Source organism: Micropterus dolomieu, linkage group LG18 (genome assembly GCF_021292245.1).
Source record: "Micropterus dolomieu isolate WLL.071019.BEF.003 ecotype Adirondacks linkage group LG18, ASM2129224v1, whole genome shotgun sequence".
NCBI classification, from domain to species: domain Eukaryota; kingdom Metazoa; phylum Chordata; class Actinopteri; order Centrarchiformes; family Centrarchidae; genus Micropterus; species Micropterus dolomieu.
The window spans coordinates 13,607,443-13,624,949 of NC_060167.1; the positions used below are offsets into that span (position 1 = coordinate 13,607,443).

General features: G+C 39.8%; 2 protein-coding genes across 3 annotated transcripts in view; one reads left to right on the plus strand and one right to left on the minus strand.

Annotated features, from left to right (window-relative positions):
* Positions 1 to 16,342, plus strand: part of rtf2 (replication termination factor 2) — a 29,846-nt gene extending 13,504 nt beyond the window's left edge. The window contains exons 6-8 of the mRNA XM_046028591.1: positions 15,693 to 15,803; positions 15,946 to 16,000; positions 16,197 to 16,342. Of these exons, the coding sequence (XP_045884547.1) occupies positions 15,693 to 15,803; positions 15,946 to 16,000; positions 16,197 to 16,327 (297 nt within the window). The 3' untranslated portion in view covers positions 16,328 to 16,342. The remainder of the gene's footprint in view (positions 1 to 15,692; positions 15,804 to 15,945; positions 16,001 to 16,196) is intronic.
* Positions 5,279 to 13,816, minus strand: gcnt7 (glucosaminyl (N-acetyl) transferase family member 7). Of its 2 annotated transcripts, XM_046028589.1 has the most exons (6): positions 12,902 to 13,815; positions 11,155 to 11,407; positions 10,511 to 10,812; positions 9,353 to 10,094; positions 7,593 to 7,688; positions 5,279 to 6,985 (listed from the first exon to the last, which is right to left on the minus strand). In XM_046028589.1, the coding sequence occupies exons 3-6, from the start codon at positions 10,712 to 10,714 to the stop codon at positions 6,753 to 6,755; spliced, it is 1,275 nt and encodes a 424-aa protein (XP_045884545.1). In that variant the 5' UTR covers positions 10,715 to 10,812; positions 11,155 to 11,407; positions 12,902 to 13,815; the 3' UTR covers positions 5,279 to 6,752. The 2 variants fall into 2 exon arrangements, with proteins under 2 accessions (XP_045884545.1, XP_045884546.1); XM_046028590.1 differs by lacking the exon at positions 11,155 to 11,407 and having other exon boundaries at positions 12,902 to 13,816.
* Positions 16,343 to 17,507: the final 1,165 nt, after the last annotated feature.

Below are 17,507 nucleotides of genomic sequence, written 5' to 3' on the forward strand. Positions count from 1 at the left end.
GCTGCACAAAAACTAACAATGCATCAAAAACAATGTTGTTTCTAATCTTTGACATGTCCAAGACTGTGATAAAAGGTAAAAAAAAATCCAGCCTATAAATACATTTTATATTGAAAATAAGTCATTTTGTGTTGTTTTTTTCCCAAATCAGTGACATCATTTATAAATTTGGCAATTAAAGAGTTAAAATCCTGATTTTTTTTTTTTAAAACATTTAGTAGTTTTGATCAGGACTGAAGTTGATTAATAGATTTATGCAAAAGAATTTTTTAAAAATATTTATCTGATACATTTTTACAGCAGTTTAAAGTAGTGGCTGTTTTCAGCCACGAACATAACGAAAGGGTAGTGAATTTGCCCGCAGTGTACGAAATTTTTCAAAGCATTTTCCCAAAATATGTGTCAAAATAAGATTTGTCACCAAAAATCATTCCATTTGCTGAAACACAGAAAAAGTTATGGCCAAATGAAGACTCAAAAATACCCCATAGTGGCTGAAAACAGCCACAACAATCACCGTAACAGGATCGCTGAGCGCCGCCGTCAAAGCGTCGAAGCTCAAAAAATGACATTTGGGTCAGCCCTAGCGTAAAGGTTCACAGTCCCTCACTATGAAGCTGTTGGCTTTGAGGAGAGTGGCACAACGGCGGTTTCTTTTCTGAGATGCTGGTGCTCTAGTGCGACATTTAGCAACAGTGAATGCCTCCTTTAAGAATCTTCCTGTTAGCTTAGGGGTGCTTTATATCATACATTTTACAGTCTAATATTTGCAATTTTGCAAATGTCTTACAGGCTTATAATACAAATAGATCGATTAAAGAGATTATTCATTTTGTGTTACTACTAGTATTTATAGGTAATCCAAAATGAAAGCAGCAAAGCAAATTGGTTAAGACAACGTCACAGTAAAATAAATTAATACCAAAATCCACAAAACATTTTAAAAAAGACTTCTTACTTTGGTTAAAAAAGGAACTTTTTATCCAGTTTCTATAGACATCTGTTGGCTTTACTGACGATGACCCATGGACCTTCATGGGAATCTCACAGGGACAGGCATGTGGACCATTTTGGGTCCTGACCTGTTAGTTTTAAGTAACTTTAAAGATATAATCAGAATTTCTCATTCACAGACTATTATAAGGTAGCAGACTCCAGATGTTATCCACTCACTGCTGTTGTTTGTGTGAAAGTATCTTGGCACAGATCAGTCGTTTGAAAGATTGGGTCTCAAACCATGTGAGGGCTGCTTGTGGGAAACTGGCTGTCCATAGAGAATGTTTCTTAGATAGGCTTATTAGGCAATACACAATTGTTGAATTTTTAGACTCTGACCTTTAGGCTGACAGTTGCAATGTGATGAATCAGTGAAGAAAACAAGGACTTCAGCAAAAACCACAAAACTGATAAAGCAGAACATGGTTATGTTTATGTTTTATGTTTACATGCTGTGTCTCAATTCGGGTACTTCCTTGAGTATACTAACATGCAGTATACTGCGTACACTATGTACTTACTTGATTAGTGTGTTATTTTTGACAGGGTAGTGTTGTCTCAAATCAAACACTGCTGTTCTGCACTAACCGGAAATGACTGTCGTAGGATTGCCCAATACCCCCAGCACAGAGGCCGCCTACAGAGCTCCAAAATAACAGCCAGGCTTTTTCACCCAAAATAAAAGCAAGTATTGTAACCACAACTGTACACTAACATTGTAATGTCTGAATAATAATAATGATTAATAAAGTAACGACAGTCCCCTTTTCATAATATTTCTCTTGTTAATTTATTTTTTAAGTTTCACAAACCAAGAATTTTCTGTACATCAAGAGCCAGATGTCTCTTCATTTAATTTAAATTACAGCAGTACGAACATTAAAACTGTCTTGCAGCTGTGTTTTGCTCTGCTGCTGTTGCTGGGTCGTCTGTTGCTGCGTTCAAGACTGATGGGTGGCTGCAGCCATACCCAACTCTCTGAGATGGCTGCAGAGGTCTGAGTGGCTGCTCCGCACTTGCGGCAACCGCCACTTGCGGAGTTTCTCAACTCCAAAAACGTTTGAGCACATTTTTGATCCGCCATCACTTTTTATAAAACTGTGAACATTTGACATCTACAAATTGGATTTCTCACCTCAAAACTTCTCAGAAGTGGATTTAGTGATGAAATGGTGTACGAAACTTGTAAAAGACATTTTGTTGTTAGCCTCTCTCTCTGCTGCTTCCCACTTCTCCCGTGTTGTTGGTCCCGCCCCTTCCGCTACGTAGCTAAACTAGCGGTTGTTGAGGGTGAGAAGTATCCACAGTTCCAAACTCAACTTTTTGGCCGTTATGAATGCACCATCCGGGTACTCACAGTGCACTGCATTTTGCCCTACTTCTCAGTGTGAACACACTTACGCACTCAAAATAGTAAGTATGGAAGTGTGCGAATTGAGACACAGCAACAGAAACATGCACACCCGCCCGCTGGAGGTCTTTTTGTTGAGCTCTAGGAGTGCTCCGTATGTTCCTCTTCGTATAATGGAGCCGACACCGGTCCTGCTGCTGGATTGATGCCCTTCCACGGCCCTGTCCAGCTCTCCTCGTGTAATGGCCTGTCTCCTGGTGTCTCCTCCATGGTTTTGAGACAATGCTGGGAGACACAGCAAACCTTGTGACGTATGCAGTGTTTCCCCTAGGATGGAGTTATAGCAGCGGAAGTGAAGCAAAATTTTTGTCTGAATATAAAACCCCAACACAACATGTCTCAGCAGTATTACTCTTGTGTCCATGAGCATGCGATGCACCTTAGAATAGCTTAAAAGTTCAGTGTTTTCCCAGTTTAATGTGAGCTCTAGCTGAATGTTTTGGTGTTGGTGGTCATGGTCAGGGTGGTGGGGGGTTTGGGGGTCCTCCCCCAAGAAAATTTTACATTTTCCAATGACAAATATGTAATTTCACATCACATTGGGCCATTATTTTCACTATATGTCTGAACAAATAGTTGGAAAAGCTAGTTTGCATCACTATTTTGCTTTACTAACCTCAGCACCTCCAGTCACCACCGTCCTTTCTTTTCCTAACAACCACTATTTCATCTGAAAAATAATTGAACCAGTCTGTACAGGACAGAGCTGCAGGCTACACCAGTTTACTCTTAGATTGTAACTGATGTTCTCAACATTGGACAAGTAGGCAGTAATAAAATACAGCTACCAGTTACTTTCTATTGAGCTAATGTTAAGTTACATAGCAGCCAAAAGACGCAGCCTGCTGTTGAAGCTTTCCTGCTCAGCTCAGTCTGAAGGGGAGGGGGGATGTTAACTAACTTAGCGCTAACAGGCGTCACTTTTTCAGCAGGTGGGGAAACAACAGACTTTTCTTGGTCTTGAGGAGCTGACACACTTAAACTTTCTGCCGCTCGGACAATCAAACACTCGCTACGCACCTCCTGATTCCTTACAGGAGTTATGCTGTTATAACAGCATCTGTCACATAGATGTTTTGAATAGAACAATGAGAGGAAGCCAGCCAAGCATTGAGTGTTGCCATGCTCCCACAGTGTGTGAGTGAAAACATTTGTAGCACATAGTTTAATTATCGTGGGAAATTTTAGTAGCGGCGGTCATGATTCAGCATATAGCGGAAACACTGGTATGGATGTGGCTGTGGCTCAGGAGGTAGAGCGGGTTGGCCGTTCAATCCCTGGCTCCCCCTGGTTGCGTGTCGAAGTGTCCTTGGGCAAGATACTGAACCCCGAATTGTATGAATGAGTGTGAATGTTAGTTTCCGTTTGAGCACTTAGGCTCAGTGTATGAATGTGTGTGACTGGTGAATGCAGATGTAGTGTAAAAGCGCTTTGAGTGGTCGAAAAGACTAGAAAGGCGCTATACAAGTACAGAGCATTTACATTTACATGTCTGCCGGGAGGAGCTGGATTACATGCAAACTAGCTGTTGTTTGTGGTGTCTGTTTATTTGTAGCTGCTGACCTTTAGGCTGATTTTGCCTACTTCATACTTCTTTGTTGTAATTTGTAACATGAAATGACACATAATTGTAAACCGCTGAACAGGATGCCTGGATAGTGTGTGAGTGTTCAAAACTTAGGTCATTAGGGTGGACATTGAGAATGGGCCTCTCTGTTCCTCTCTGAAGCTGAAGTCCGCTTTATTTCCATGTATTTTATCTTCTACCTGTACCTTGAAGCAGCACGCCCACACTTACACAGCCCCTTGTGTTTTAGTGCTGTTTAGTGCTATGAATAAGGTGGTAAACTGATCAGAACCTGCATCTCCTAATTCAAGGATTCCACCAGGCACGGCTGCGACATGGCTGCTGGAGCTGATAGTAGCTATTCTAGACAATGCTTGTGATTCCACTAGATGTGCCGTAGCACATTTCAGAAGCGCCCAAGAAGCATCTTTTCGCTCTGCTCCGTGGAGAATACGCGGCTGGTCTATTTTTGACTTTTTTTTAAATAAAAAAACTCTGCAGGCTCCCAATCAATCAAAACAGACAAAAAGGAACTATTGAAATACATAACCTACGTATCCATGGTAGAAGCACAAAAATCAAGGAAAAATTACCAAATCAACAAAATCTGAGAAAGTCAGAAAAACGCTCTGCTTCTGAAACGCTCGCTGTGGGCTATGAAGCCGTGCAGAGGATGGGAAAATAACGGGTCACAGATGTGCCTCGAAAGAGCCGTACCCAGAGGAATCCAGGCATACGCAAGTCACTTTTGTAAAACTGATCTGCCAGTAGAAGGGCAGGGAAAAATATCCAAATGTTAACTCGTTTTCAACCTCAGTTAACACTAACCTTAGCTAAGCTAACTCCAGAGACTATAACTCAGCTCTAAGTGCTTTACAGTAAAAACCAAAATGAATTCTCTGAATTGTCTATTTTATTTTTTTTTCCCCACTATACTATTTCAATAGCTCTTTAGGCAGAAAAGGCAAAGAAACCTTCAGTAAGTTCGGTTGACCTTGACCTACTAGATAATCCCAGTGACCCACAATTTGTGTTTTGTGCTAATTAGCAAATGTTAGTGTGCTAACATGCTAAACTAAGATGGTGAACATGGTAAACTTTATACATTGTCATTGTGAAGATGTTTGCACGGCAATTTGCTCAAAGCACAGCCTCACAGAGCCACTACCATGCATATAGACATCTTTTCATTTGTTTGTTTTATTCCTGCTATAACAAACAAAAAACAGAAGTTTTATCAACATGTGTTTTTTTTAACTGAACCACAGTCAATATTAAATTATAAACAATATTAAATTCAAAAATATTAAAAAATAATATTTTATTAAAGTAAACAATATTAAATGCAGATTCAGTAGTTTATGTAATTATTTTTCTTTACTCTAAAGATATTTTAGCCTCTGGTGTATACAATGCCTTCTGTCGTCTTAGAGTCTCATAAATATATAAATACATGTGAACAGTAACTGCGCTACAGAGTCTGAAAGTTCACGGTGCATCATCCTGCTGTTCTCAGTTAATTTCTTCTTCATTTTTGACATTCAACAACCAGTGATCTACAAGAGTGAACCCAGTGCAGATCTCTGCCAGGCCTGGTATCAACAAATGGCATATAAATAACACAGCAATGTCTTAAGTCATTTCACATGTTATCACAATGCTGTTTTTGCTTTTCGCATTTCATTTCACAGCATTTAATTGGCTTATTGCCTTATATTGTGCAGAGTCATTTTAAGTAAGAATGTCAGAGGGAAAAAAAGTCAGGAGACATAGTATAAAAAGCAACAAAGTCCGTGTAGGGACGAAGTCAGGGTGGATGGATGTGTTAAACACAGTACTGTCACCTGGGAGACCGTTGTTTGTGTCCCGTGAGAAACCAAAAGGCAGCGTATGTAACGTATTTAACTTACGTTGCGTACGTAGTGTAACTTGCATAAGTAAATAACTAACGTTCTTCTTTTAATCCAAACCATCTCTTCTTTTCCTAAACATCACCAAGTACTTCTGATGATTAAACCTATCCAAACGCGACCGTTTCACAATGTTAACGACATGTTTTATTATTGTTACTATATGGAAACAAGTCACCTGACTACTGTTACCATGACAATGAATGTCAGGTGACTTCGTCCTTTCCCCCGCGTCCAAAACTCATAAAATGCGCCATCTCTACAGGTGTAACATGCAAAAAAACTCAAAATACATAGACATGATACAGAAAAGTATTGTGCTATTATATAAAAAACATGATATCATACTGCTCTGGGGTCGTGGGGGAACAGGCAGTGCAGGGCAGGCCGTGTGTGCATGAGATTAGTGAAATGAAGGGGAGACTGTACGCAGGTTACACTATTGATGTGTAACCAGAGTAGACGGGCTATATGGAGACAAACCTCCAAAACACCAGGGATGTAAATATGTTTTAAGTTAAAATGCCAACAAAAGAATCCGCCAACATTAACGTGGCCACAACCAATGTTGTCCCTAGCAGAAACAAATATTACTTAATCTGCCGATTAAAAGCAGTCAGCAGTCAATAGCAGTATAAAACAGAAATTCAAAAATTGTGATTCACCACAACCGCAAAAGCTCCTTGAGCATACAGTCATAAATGTGCACAAAAAATAACAGCCTAAGTCAAGTCAGTAGTGTGCAAGATTAGCTGCGGCAGATGACACACGACCAAATGCATGATCCCCTCCAGGCTTACGCTGGGCAGAGGTAACGAATGCAAATAATCTGAACTGCATGTAGTCTGACTTTGCTGAGGATACCAGCTCAAGCACTGCTGTTGAAGTAGCTGTTACAGTTTCCCTGTGTGGCCAGCAGCCATGATTGCTGTATGGGAACAGTTGCCTGTTTCAGCACCTTGTTCCTGTGCCACTGCTCCAGGCAGTCCAGTGCCTCAGGATAGGTATTACTCTCAAACTTATTTGCAAACATGCTGTTCCTTTTGATGATCCATGGCAGGTCATTCGCACCATAGATACAGATGTCTCGAACGTAATGCCCTGAAATGACAACAAGAATTTTTGTCTTGTACTTTCATATTAGATGATTTTTTTTTTTGATGCTGTGTGTTTGTCAGTAAGTTTATGTGCTACTGCATGGCTAGATGTCTGTATTTTATTGTTACATACAAATCCTGTTTTCATTTACCTTTAACCTGTAAATGGTCATAAAATACAGACTAAATCTATTGGAGACTATTTCATATCAGATAAATTCTCATATCAGTCCTCTTGTTGTCTTTTGTTGAGTAAATATAGAGTTGCCTTAGCCAGTGATTTGCCCTGTAATCCTGTCTGGAGCCAAACATAAGACTAAGAGTAAAGGGCAGATAATTTTTATTTCATAAGACAGAGGTAAAGTTCGAGTTAGGCTAATGTTAAGACAAAGATAGTAATTAGTACTTGTTTGTGCATGTTAAAGTGTGTTTGGCCACAAACTATAAATGTATAGCTGCCATCATTAGCTACAATAATTCTAAATGTTGCAGTAACATTTCCATGGTATCAATAACTGACTATAAACCATTTAAACTAGACAATAGATAAGCCTGGTACAGTAAGTAATCAATTAAATGATTATTATTATACATGCGCTTCTGTACTGTACCTTTGCAGCCGTTGTGTACCCTTCCCTCTTGATCCCTCCACTTGATTGCCCGGATGTCTCCTGCCCAACCTCCATCTATGTGGCTGCCTGGAGCCTCTTCAAACACATAACAAGATACAATGAATCATTATTATGTGACCTAATTGCATTATAACAATTAAGTTAGACCCTTTCTGGGACTGTCACATCCACTGCGTGGGAGACAATCTTTCCCAAAGAAAAGCTATGGGAAGTGGCTGTGTTTTATTGAGGTGGGGACATTTACCAGACAAGTATTTACCAAACCAGCCAGTTAGTCATCATCCTTTAAGCTTTTCTCTTGTAATGCTGAAAATAACAGTTTGAAAACACTTTCAATAAAGCATAAATGTCATATTTGTGCAGCTTGTCCAAGTAAGTTTGAGTGCAGATTCCTTATTCACATGTCTAACTAACCTTCCCCCCTCCAATTAAGAGCAGTGCACAGCCTCTTCCCTAAGATTTTCTTTGGGAAGCCTTCAAACAGGTCTTGCACCTGTTTTTACTTATCACAAGTATATTTTTCCAAATATAAAGTCCTTTAAATATCATAAAACAAGACAAAACAGTTCCCTAAAGTATATTTATCTTATTTTCACAGTCCTAAATAAGAATGGAGAAATTACAAGCATTTTTAACAAATTGCTAAAAATCAATCTTTATCCATTAAAATCTGTGAGGTTTGAGTGAAAAAAAATCAGGTGGACTTTAAGAATAAGCTTCTTACTCTCTCCCATCCTGTGGCCCTCTTTCTCAAGGTGAAGGGCCGTCTTATTGCCACCTCATTACAGATATGTTGCCAAAAGAATACAGTTTGTTATACACTTTATTGATTTCCCTTCATGGAAATAAGCACATTGCATTCCAGCTACTCTGTTTAGGAGCACCCAGGTTATTTTATTAGGTATTTTCCTTGGTCAAGACCAGTGGCAGTATTTCCTAATGACTTAACAGGTTTGTCTTTTAGTGGAGTTGGACAATTATTTTATTTCACCACAGATCTGAGACTTTACTCAAGCATGACACGCAACCAGAAATGATGTCAATCAAGGGTGTGTAAAATGTTGTGAAAGCGCGGAATGAACAGAGGAACCTCATGATGCAATATTACTGATGATCAATATAGAAATGAATCATCAGTATTGATGTTAATTTAATTATCTTCATTTTCAACAATATATGTAATCAATAAGTTTATAGGTTGTATTTTCCTTTGCTCTGTATGTGTGGGATAAAAAAGAATTTGTGATACTTAAAGCAAGCAATAGTGCCACCTTTTAAGTTGGTAGTATTACATAAAAACATGTAAACATATTTTAATTTTAGTACATACATATTAAATCATTTTCACAATTCATGTGCCAGCACTTCCGTTGGATGGTTTCAGTCATGTTGTGGCTCAGTTTAAGGTGAGTCCAAGACTACATACTCCAGTTTTTACATTGATGACGGTGACTCTGACATCAGCAGAAAATGTTGCCACACCTCCAAAATGAATTTAACTCGGGTCTTCTTTCATGTCATCACATTGCTTTAAATCACAAACATCATGTAAACTAGAAATCATCACAATACCAGCAAGGTCAATGAGCCAGTGTAAAAAAAAAAACAAAATCATTATAATCACACTAGTTAATAATTAATGGTTGTATAGAATTTGTGCTGCAGAACAGAAAAGGTTACTTCAGCAACAGTAGGAAGTTGCTGCATGTCTGTGGACCCATTTGAAAAAGGCAGTTTACCTTTTATGTGGTTGACTGTCACCCAGTAGTGCTCGTCTGGACTGTACGTATCTTTAGACCACTCCAAGAGGTCGCGTGCAATTGGGCTTTCCAGAACAAAGTCTACAAAAGCCCTTGTAAGAGCATAGTACGCTGTTCCAAAATAAACTTGCAGATTGTGTGGAGGAGGACCTTTCTTCAGTCCCGACCCTTTCAAAGCTACATGTGACCCCCTGATTTCAATATGCTGGAGCGCAGTCCTGTGCTTCATAGACGCCGGCTGCTTAATCCCAGGCGTCATGTTTCGATCCCTCCACCTTTCGATCTGCATGTACTGCACCAGTTCCAAGTTGCTCTTGACAGGGAAATCCTGTCCACACAGATTCACCACCTTCCTCCAGCCTACCTTGGACCTTGCTAGCTCCGTCATGCAGTTCAAGTCTGCTTGCAGACGGGAAAACCCAGCGTACGTCACTGTCTCGCTGCGGCTGGACAGGAAGGTGTTATTAAAGCAGCTGACTAGCTTCTGTACAGCAGCCCTGTACTTCCATGGAGCCTTGGCATCCACGTGAATGCAGTAGACGTTTTGCGGCATGTAAATGGCCCGCAAGAGGCGCACAAAAAGCTCGAGCTCCTTGTGAACAGTCACAATGAAAGCTAAAGGGTAGTCCTCCTCCTCACGGCTCAGAGGTCTTGTGATGAAGTGTAGGTCTCTGATCAAATTGGAACAATTGATGCAGCTATTCAAAATATAGCTTTCCACCTTTAGACAGAAAAAAAAGATATATTAACAGTACACGTTATTAAAACACAGTTGCCTTCGGAACATTTTTTTTACTATAATCTTTTCTCTAATTTGTTTGTATAGGCTACTTCTTCAGGCTGGCCACAAACATAGTGTCAACATATGGATCTGGATTTGATTAAGTCTTACAATTTCTAATTCTTTTCATTTGTTTTTAGCATATCGCTACCAGAGTCTTATGTGATCCCCAGTTCTCAAACATAATGAACAAATATGACTGAAAACTTTATGCAACATTTTCTGTGCAATTCATTGTTCTGGAAATTTTTTCGTGATTACAGTGATGATGCTAGCTCCACTGCACTGTTTAACATCGATTACAGAAATGCAGTAAGAATGTAAATGTAGACTATATGAAAAAAATTCAAACAAACCTGGCCTTTATGGTTGTACCACTTGACTCCATCCTCCATGTGGGGCAGAAAAGCTCTACATTCAGTGGAAAGGGGCTTGTCACTTGGACTTGCAAGGTGCTTTGGCTTTGTCACGAATCTGGTCCTCAAGTAAATGGCTGAACAGATAATACTCATCCCCAGGCACAACAGGAAGCTGCATTTCTTCCAGTCAAGCTTGCACATAATAGCCTTGCTTCAACGTATCCAGATAGCAGGACCTCAGATAAAACTCCTTCAATAAAGACCACCAGGTTGGTTTTTTGCAGTAGAGCGCTGGACTCCTGAGGGATATTATTAAATCGGGTTAAATATGTAGGTTAGTAGTAATGATGAAGTCAGTTTTTAGCTCATGAAATGTAGTACGCCGAATTTAGTCTGTTAATGACTGTTATCTGTGACTCTTAACTGTAAATGCATTGTCTCTGGTTCATCTTTCTGAAAAGTCATTTAATAGCATTCCTGAAGGATATAGGATTTTAAACATATAGAGAGATGTTGACTCGGTGAATATTTTACAAGCACGGGCAAGGTAAGCCTCAAACATAACAGTGCCACGGCAATCAGCAAGTAGGCAATAATATTTAGAATATGTATAATATAATCAATATAACAGTATTCCTTACAGCATGGAGTTTATAGGCACAATGAAAGGAGAGAGATTAGGCCGAGTCCTAACGAGACCGATCTTCCAAAAAAACAAAAAAGAGAGAGAGATTTGGCACGAGCCTGACCCGACAGCATTTCGGGCACCGTCGGGAGCCGATGACTCTGCTCTGCTCCACGTGCGTCGCAATTGCTGCTGTGAAAACGAAATTGCGGGTGGAAAAATCCAAAAGAGTAGTTCTGGTCTTTTCGTCGATTCTAGAAAACGTACTGCTGATGGAGAAAGACAGACAGATCAGACACATACAGGGCGAGAGAAACCGAAAGAGGCGGGGCAAGTCGGTGCGTTTGCAGTATGTGTGTGTGTGGGGGTGGGGGGGGGGGGGGGGGGGGGGGGGGGGGGGGGGGCACAAAGATCTGATGGTACAGGGAAGAGATTCAAGTAGCTATTGAGTACACACTAAAATATAGTGGAGAATGAAGTAGAATTAAAATGGTGAAATAACCTACTATATATAATAAGAATAGAAATATACCCGCTTACATCTCCAAAGATTATTTTCATTCCTGCAACATATATTGAAACAGTTCAGACATGAAATTCTTGTTGATTAATTCACTGCATTGTTCAGAAACTCACTGAACAAGTCTTGGTGAATCATCTGAGAACTCAGGAATTCTTTTGGCACATCATGTGCAAGGTGCAATCACTAGCAATAAGTGAACAAACAACTTATGTGTGAGAGAAAATATGCAAAAGGTTTCAGATGAGATAAACTATAGAAGGGCAGTACTCTGGTAATAAGTGTCATACCCTGCAGTGTTTGTCATTTAAAACACATTTTGTTGTTATTTTGAATACACTTAAGGATAAGGACCCTCTGAAACTCTCAAGCTGTTTAGTAGTATTATAGAATAGACAACAACTATCCAACTATCCCACATCAGTAAGGCCTATTTTTGACCATTTTCTTAATGTAAGGGGATTCTCAGGGTACCTCAGCAAATTGTTTCTGACAGTTTCCCACCCATGAAGCCAAAACAGATCAGTTACTAAGATAATCTGGTGTGGGTAATGGCAGCTGTCACAGTTTTACTGGATGCATTGCCTGTGTTACTCTATTATTATTATTATTATTTTATTTTTTTTACCTATTAAAGATTTTTTTTGGAGGGTGGGGGTGGTTTTTCCCTTATCCAAATTGAGGGCTGTATGCTGCAAAGCCCCTTGAGGAAAAGTTGCCATTTGTGAAATTGCTCTCTAAATAAAATGTACTTGATTTTTAAATGGCAAACAGACCAGTGATCTATTGGGCAGAATATTCTTTACTGAGCAGAATAGACGCTAGAAAGCAGTCTCTCTATCCCATGTCACTGAAGCTTCCCCCTAATGGAAAAGCCATGTTGCTCTTGAGAACAGCACCAAAGATACAGATCAGATATCCATGGAGACTTCCATGGAAAGGTGTGAGTTTCTCTCTCGCTCACTCATTCAAACACACTCATACACCTTCTTCACTACAAGCGTGAAAATAAGGAATCGCTTGCTGCTTATTTTCTCACAGTATTTGAAGTCGAAAAACCTTTAGGTAATAATCATTTCACATTTCAAACATTCATTTTAAGATTATGTCCATCTTTTATGTATATGTTTTATGTCTAGATCAATACATTTAAATCTTTTATCAATGAAACACATAAACACACACATGCAGGTACAGAATGTAATGACTGAATGCCAAAGACAGGGCACGAAGAGCTAGTTACCTTTGAGGCAGTTCACTCTGTAGGGCCCAAGGTTGAACAAGTGAACATTATAGACATCAGTGCCTGTTCTGATCACTGATGACTAAATTCATTCTCCGAGCTTGTTACTACAATCCATCCAGAGTCCGAGAACAATTATTACCAATTATTCCATCATCATCAGCAACAACAGCAGCAGGAGTCGCTTCTGTCAAGTGTTTTTTTTTGTTTGTTTGTTTTTTTCAGCTAAATTCAGCTTTGTTGCTTTTATTTCTGGCAGGTAGTAACCTCGCAGGCTGTACTCTTCGAGCTTGAGACCATGCCGGCGTGAGAAAGAGTGCTTTGTGTGTGCAGATTTTTCCCCCTCCAGTTGTAGTCATTTCTGATTAAGTCGCTCCCCTCATATCCCCACGAGACGTGGTCTGTAGGGCTGTCCCTGGTTACCTGGTTCCTGGTAACACCCATGCACAAATCTGACACAGGAAACACCCTCACACACACACTCTTCCCCCCCTAAAATTTTTCCACTCTCCTCCCACATGCAATTTCCTACTCACTGGTGCGTTGCGTCTTTCTTTTTTTGTCCTCTTACTTTCATTTCATCATTTCTCCTCAAACCGCTTTTACCTCCGTTTCCTGTCTTTTATCTCTCAAATGGATATTTAATTCCAGGTCATCTCCCCAGTTAGAGGTACACATATTGAATTATCAACAATGTCTCTCCACTGAGTGCCGTCTCTCTCTCTTGTTGCCTGTCGAGCAGTTGGTTTAGTGCTGAAGCAAGATTCTGGCTGACTTGTTCACTGACTCGACGATAAGGTGCTCAGCTCACCGGTGGCCTGTGTCATTTGTGGCAATAGCAACAGCAAAGTGACTGACTTCAGAGCAGCACCCACAGAGTTTGTTTGCTGCGTGGTCAGCTTCTGAGATTATCCCTCTTGTGTTGAACAGAGAACATGGCCAGAGTTCACATCCACTGAGCTTGCATTACCGCAACACAATAGATCCCCTGCTGGTTACTCAGAGGTTTAATATTTGTGTTTGTATGTGGGTGTGTTTTTAAAGCATTCATGCAGCTTATGTAAGTGTAACTTTTGATTAATACATAAAATTATGAATTTGGGAGTCATCATTTTGTGGGTTAGCCCCTACAGGAGAAATGCAATAATATTTAATGATATTTTTTTTAGAGACTGTTTCCCTGTGGGTGTCATGCAGAGGTAACTTGACCGTCTGCTAAGTTTCCATTTATGTAAACAATTTTCAAACTGTATTCGATAAATCAAATGTGTTTGTTTGTTTCCCATTTACAGAGCCAGGGCTATGTACAAACACATTTGGTGACAGTTAGGAGATACTCACTGAATTTGACAAAAAGTCGTGTATTGGATTAGAATAGGGCTGCACGATTTGGAGAAAAGGTCATATTGCAATTATTGTGGTAAAGTAAAACAATATTTAAACAATAATAAGTAAAACACATGTAAAACAGAACAAGGGGAGCGTGTTGCTCTACAGAGGAGGCGGCTAGAAGCAGCAAATATTGGCATCCTGGCACCAGCTCAATGTACATCTGTCTAATGCAGAGTCTCTATCCACAACCTGGAGGAGGAAGAGTATAATGTTTAGTTAATAGTTTAGTTAGTAACAACAATTAATAACAATAAATATGGAATATTACATTCATTAGAATTTCATACAGTAGGATACTTTTTTACCACTTGTTGAGTATTAAAACCAGTTATAGCTGTAGGCTGTGATTGGTCATTTGACGAAAAGTGACTGACAAGCACATCGGCTCTGTGAAAAGTTGAACATGTTGAACAACAAAAGGCGCCGATACAGCTAATGTTAAATGGCCAGCGAGCCAAACCCAAACCTCCCTTATCTTCTCCCAGTTTTCTTCTGACTTACTGCTTCAGCTGCTGCCGGTACGGTAGGCTGTTGTCTCAAATGTTACTAGCACACTGCTCATAAAACATTTTTCTCCTAGAGTAGAATCGCTTACCCCACCTGTAAAATGCAATAATTGTGTCTGCAACAAACCTTTTTTTTGTTTTTTAACAAACAGTATTCTGTAGTTGCTATTGTTTGTTTCCCGAACATCCGGGTAGTAAGATACCGAGTAATATACATACTGGTCCATTAAACTGGAGTAAACAATACAGAATTTTATTTTTGAGAAAAGACTACATTGTCATCCTGCCTGGGTGTTTGTCAAGTCAAAATGTAACTGCGTCCCTATGTACCATTATTGAGTGTATGTCTGACTGACGGAATTTTCCTGTTTTTATCTGCTTCACTGTGTTTCTCTCAGAGGAAACCAAAGCAAATAATGTGAATTGGAATGGGATGTGGCAGGGTGACGCTGTGGATGTTGATCTTTATACATTTTATTTCTATAGTGCTTTTCAGGACACTCAAAGACACTTTACAGGCAGAAGCAAAGCAGAAGTTATGTACATTTAAAACCAAATGTTGTGTAAATGAATCTGGATGATACCTCCCAGGAATTGGGTTAACCTTTTCAGAGAAATATGCCCAAATACAGTAGATAGTTGTGCAATGTATGTGTCAAGGTAGGGGACAGGGAAAATGTAATGTGCTGTGTAATGTAAACGGCCTTCTCAGTCACATACTGTAAATAAGTAGCAGGAGGGGCTGCTGTGCTTTTAAGGTTCAGTCAGTCAAAGGTATTTATTCATACTCCTTTTAAAGATGAGGTCTATGAGATGCCTTTACATTTTTTGGAAAGGTTCTTCTACTGTGTCAGTCAGTATCTCTTACCTGGGCTGCCATGTTTGTGTTTTAGTGTGGTGACCCGTTTAAAGAGGAGGATATCATTGTGCTCAATGGCACCAAGGAGGAGGTGGAGGAGCTTAGGGAGAAGATGGAAGAGAGGCGGGCCAAAGCCAAAACTAAGGTGGGTTCTCATTTAAACAGAATTACAGCTAATCAACAAATCATGATATGATATTGGGTGGTTGGGGTTGGATAAATGGATACATCCAATCAAACACTAATCAGAAAGATTTTTAATCGGTACATTTCCCTTCCTGTTTTAGAAATCAAAGAAGAGCAAAGCAGCTGAAGCTGTGTCCACACCATCGGAAACAAAAGGTTTGTGTAAAGCCTGGTTGAGGTATCATACATCTGGTTAACAGGATTTTTTTCTGCATAGAGAATTTGAGCCAGCCGCCTCGCCTCCAGCTCTGACATGTGACACACCATTTTCTAGCAAGCGTTGCAGTTTGTGGATTTCTGTCATTTGTAACTGCAATTACAGCGTTACGTGATGACTCAGTATTATTTTCAGTACAACGCACCAGGAAAGACAGGAAAGCCATTACTTCCAGAGAGAAAGAAAAGAGCTGTCTGATCAAACCGCAGCGCAGGGTGCGCAACAGTGTTTCCACTGGTAATGTCTTTGCCACACAGCAAAAATGATCAAAAATAAAAGTGCTTTCCCTTGCAGTTCCATTTAATATAATTTTATATCTCCCGCAGCCGTTTCAAAAAACGCTAATGCAAATGGCGCTTGTGAATGCTGCTCTTTGTAACTGAATGCCGTCCTGTACATTAACTGCAAAGTCCGAGTGCATTTGCTTACACAGCTGAAAATAAGTCTTTTCCCCACATTTAGCGAAAAGAAAATTCAAACTGCAGAAAATGATATTAGTTCCTTACAATACATACAGTCCCCTCCAAAATTATTGGAACGGTAAGGCAAATTCCTTTGTTTTTGTTGTTCACTGAAGACATTTGGTTTAAGATCAAAAGATGAGTATGAGACAAGAGTTCAGAATTTCAGCTCTCATTTCCTGGTATTCACATCTAGATGTGTTAAACAACTCAGGACATACCATCCTTTGTTTGAATCCACCCATTTTTCAAGTGAGCAAAAGTATTGGAACATGTGACTGATGTTTCTTGTTGTCCAGTTGTTGCCTTTTAGGTTGATTGTCCAAACATTAAATAGCTCTGCATGACTAGTCTAAGTTTTCATCCTTGGTTCAAACCTATAAATACTGCATTTCCTGTTAAAGAGGATAAACCAACATGAAGACCAGAGAGCTGTCTATGGGAGAAAAGCAAGCCATTGTCAAGCTGAGAAAAGAAGGAAAATCAACCAGAGCCATTGAACAAACATTGGGCATAGCAAGCACAACAATTTGGAATGTCCTGAAAAAGAAAGAAACTATTGGTGTACTGAGCAACAGACGTCGAACAGGTTTGTCAAGGAAAACAACAGTAGTTGATGATGGAAATATCATGAGAGCTGTGAAGAAAACCCTCAAAACATCAGTAAGTGACATCACCAACGACCTCCACAGTGCAGGGGTGAAGGTATCACAATCCACTGTTCAAAGAGGACTCACGGCCACACCACAAGATGCAAACCACTCAACAGCAGTAAGAATCAGAAGGCCAGATTGAAATTTGCAAAGAAGAACAGAGATGAGCCTCAAAAGTTCTGAAACACAATCTTATGGACTAATGAGACCAAGATTAATCTCTACCAAAGTGATGGAAAGGCCAAAGTGTGGAGAAAGAAAGGAACTGCTTATGATCCGAAGCATACAAGCTCATCTGTGAAGCATGGTGGAGGTAATGTCATGGCTTGGGC

Coding starts and splice junctions, on each gene's coding strand:
- gcnt7 (XM_046028590.1), bottom strand. CDS start 10,714: ATGTGCAAGCTTGACTGGAAGAAATGCAGCTTCCTGTTGTGCCTGGGG. Junction 7,689..9,352: donor GACAGTCAACCACATAAAAG/GTAAACTGCCTT, acceptor ATGTGTTTGAAG/AGGCTCCAGGCAGCCACATA. Junction 6,986..7,592: donor GGTACACAACGGCTGCAAAG/GTACAGTACAGA, acceptor TTGTCATTTCAG/GGCATTACGTTCGAGACATC.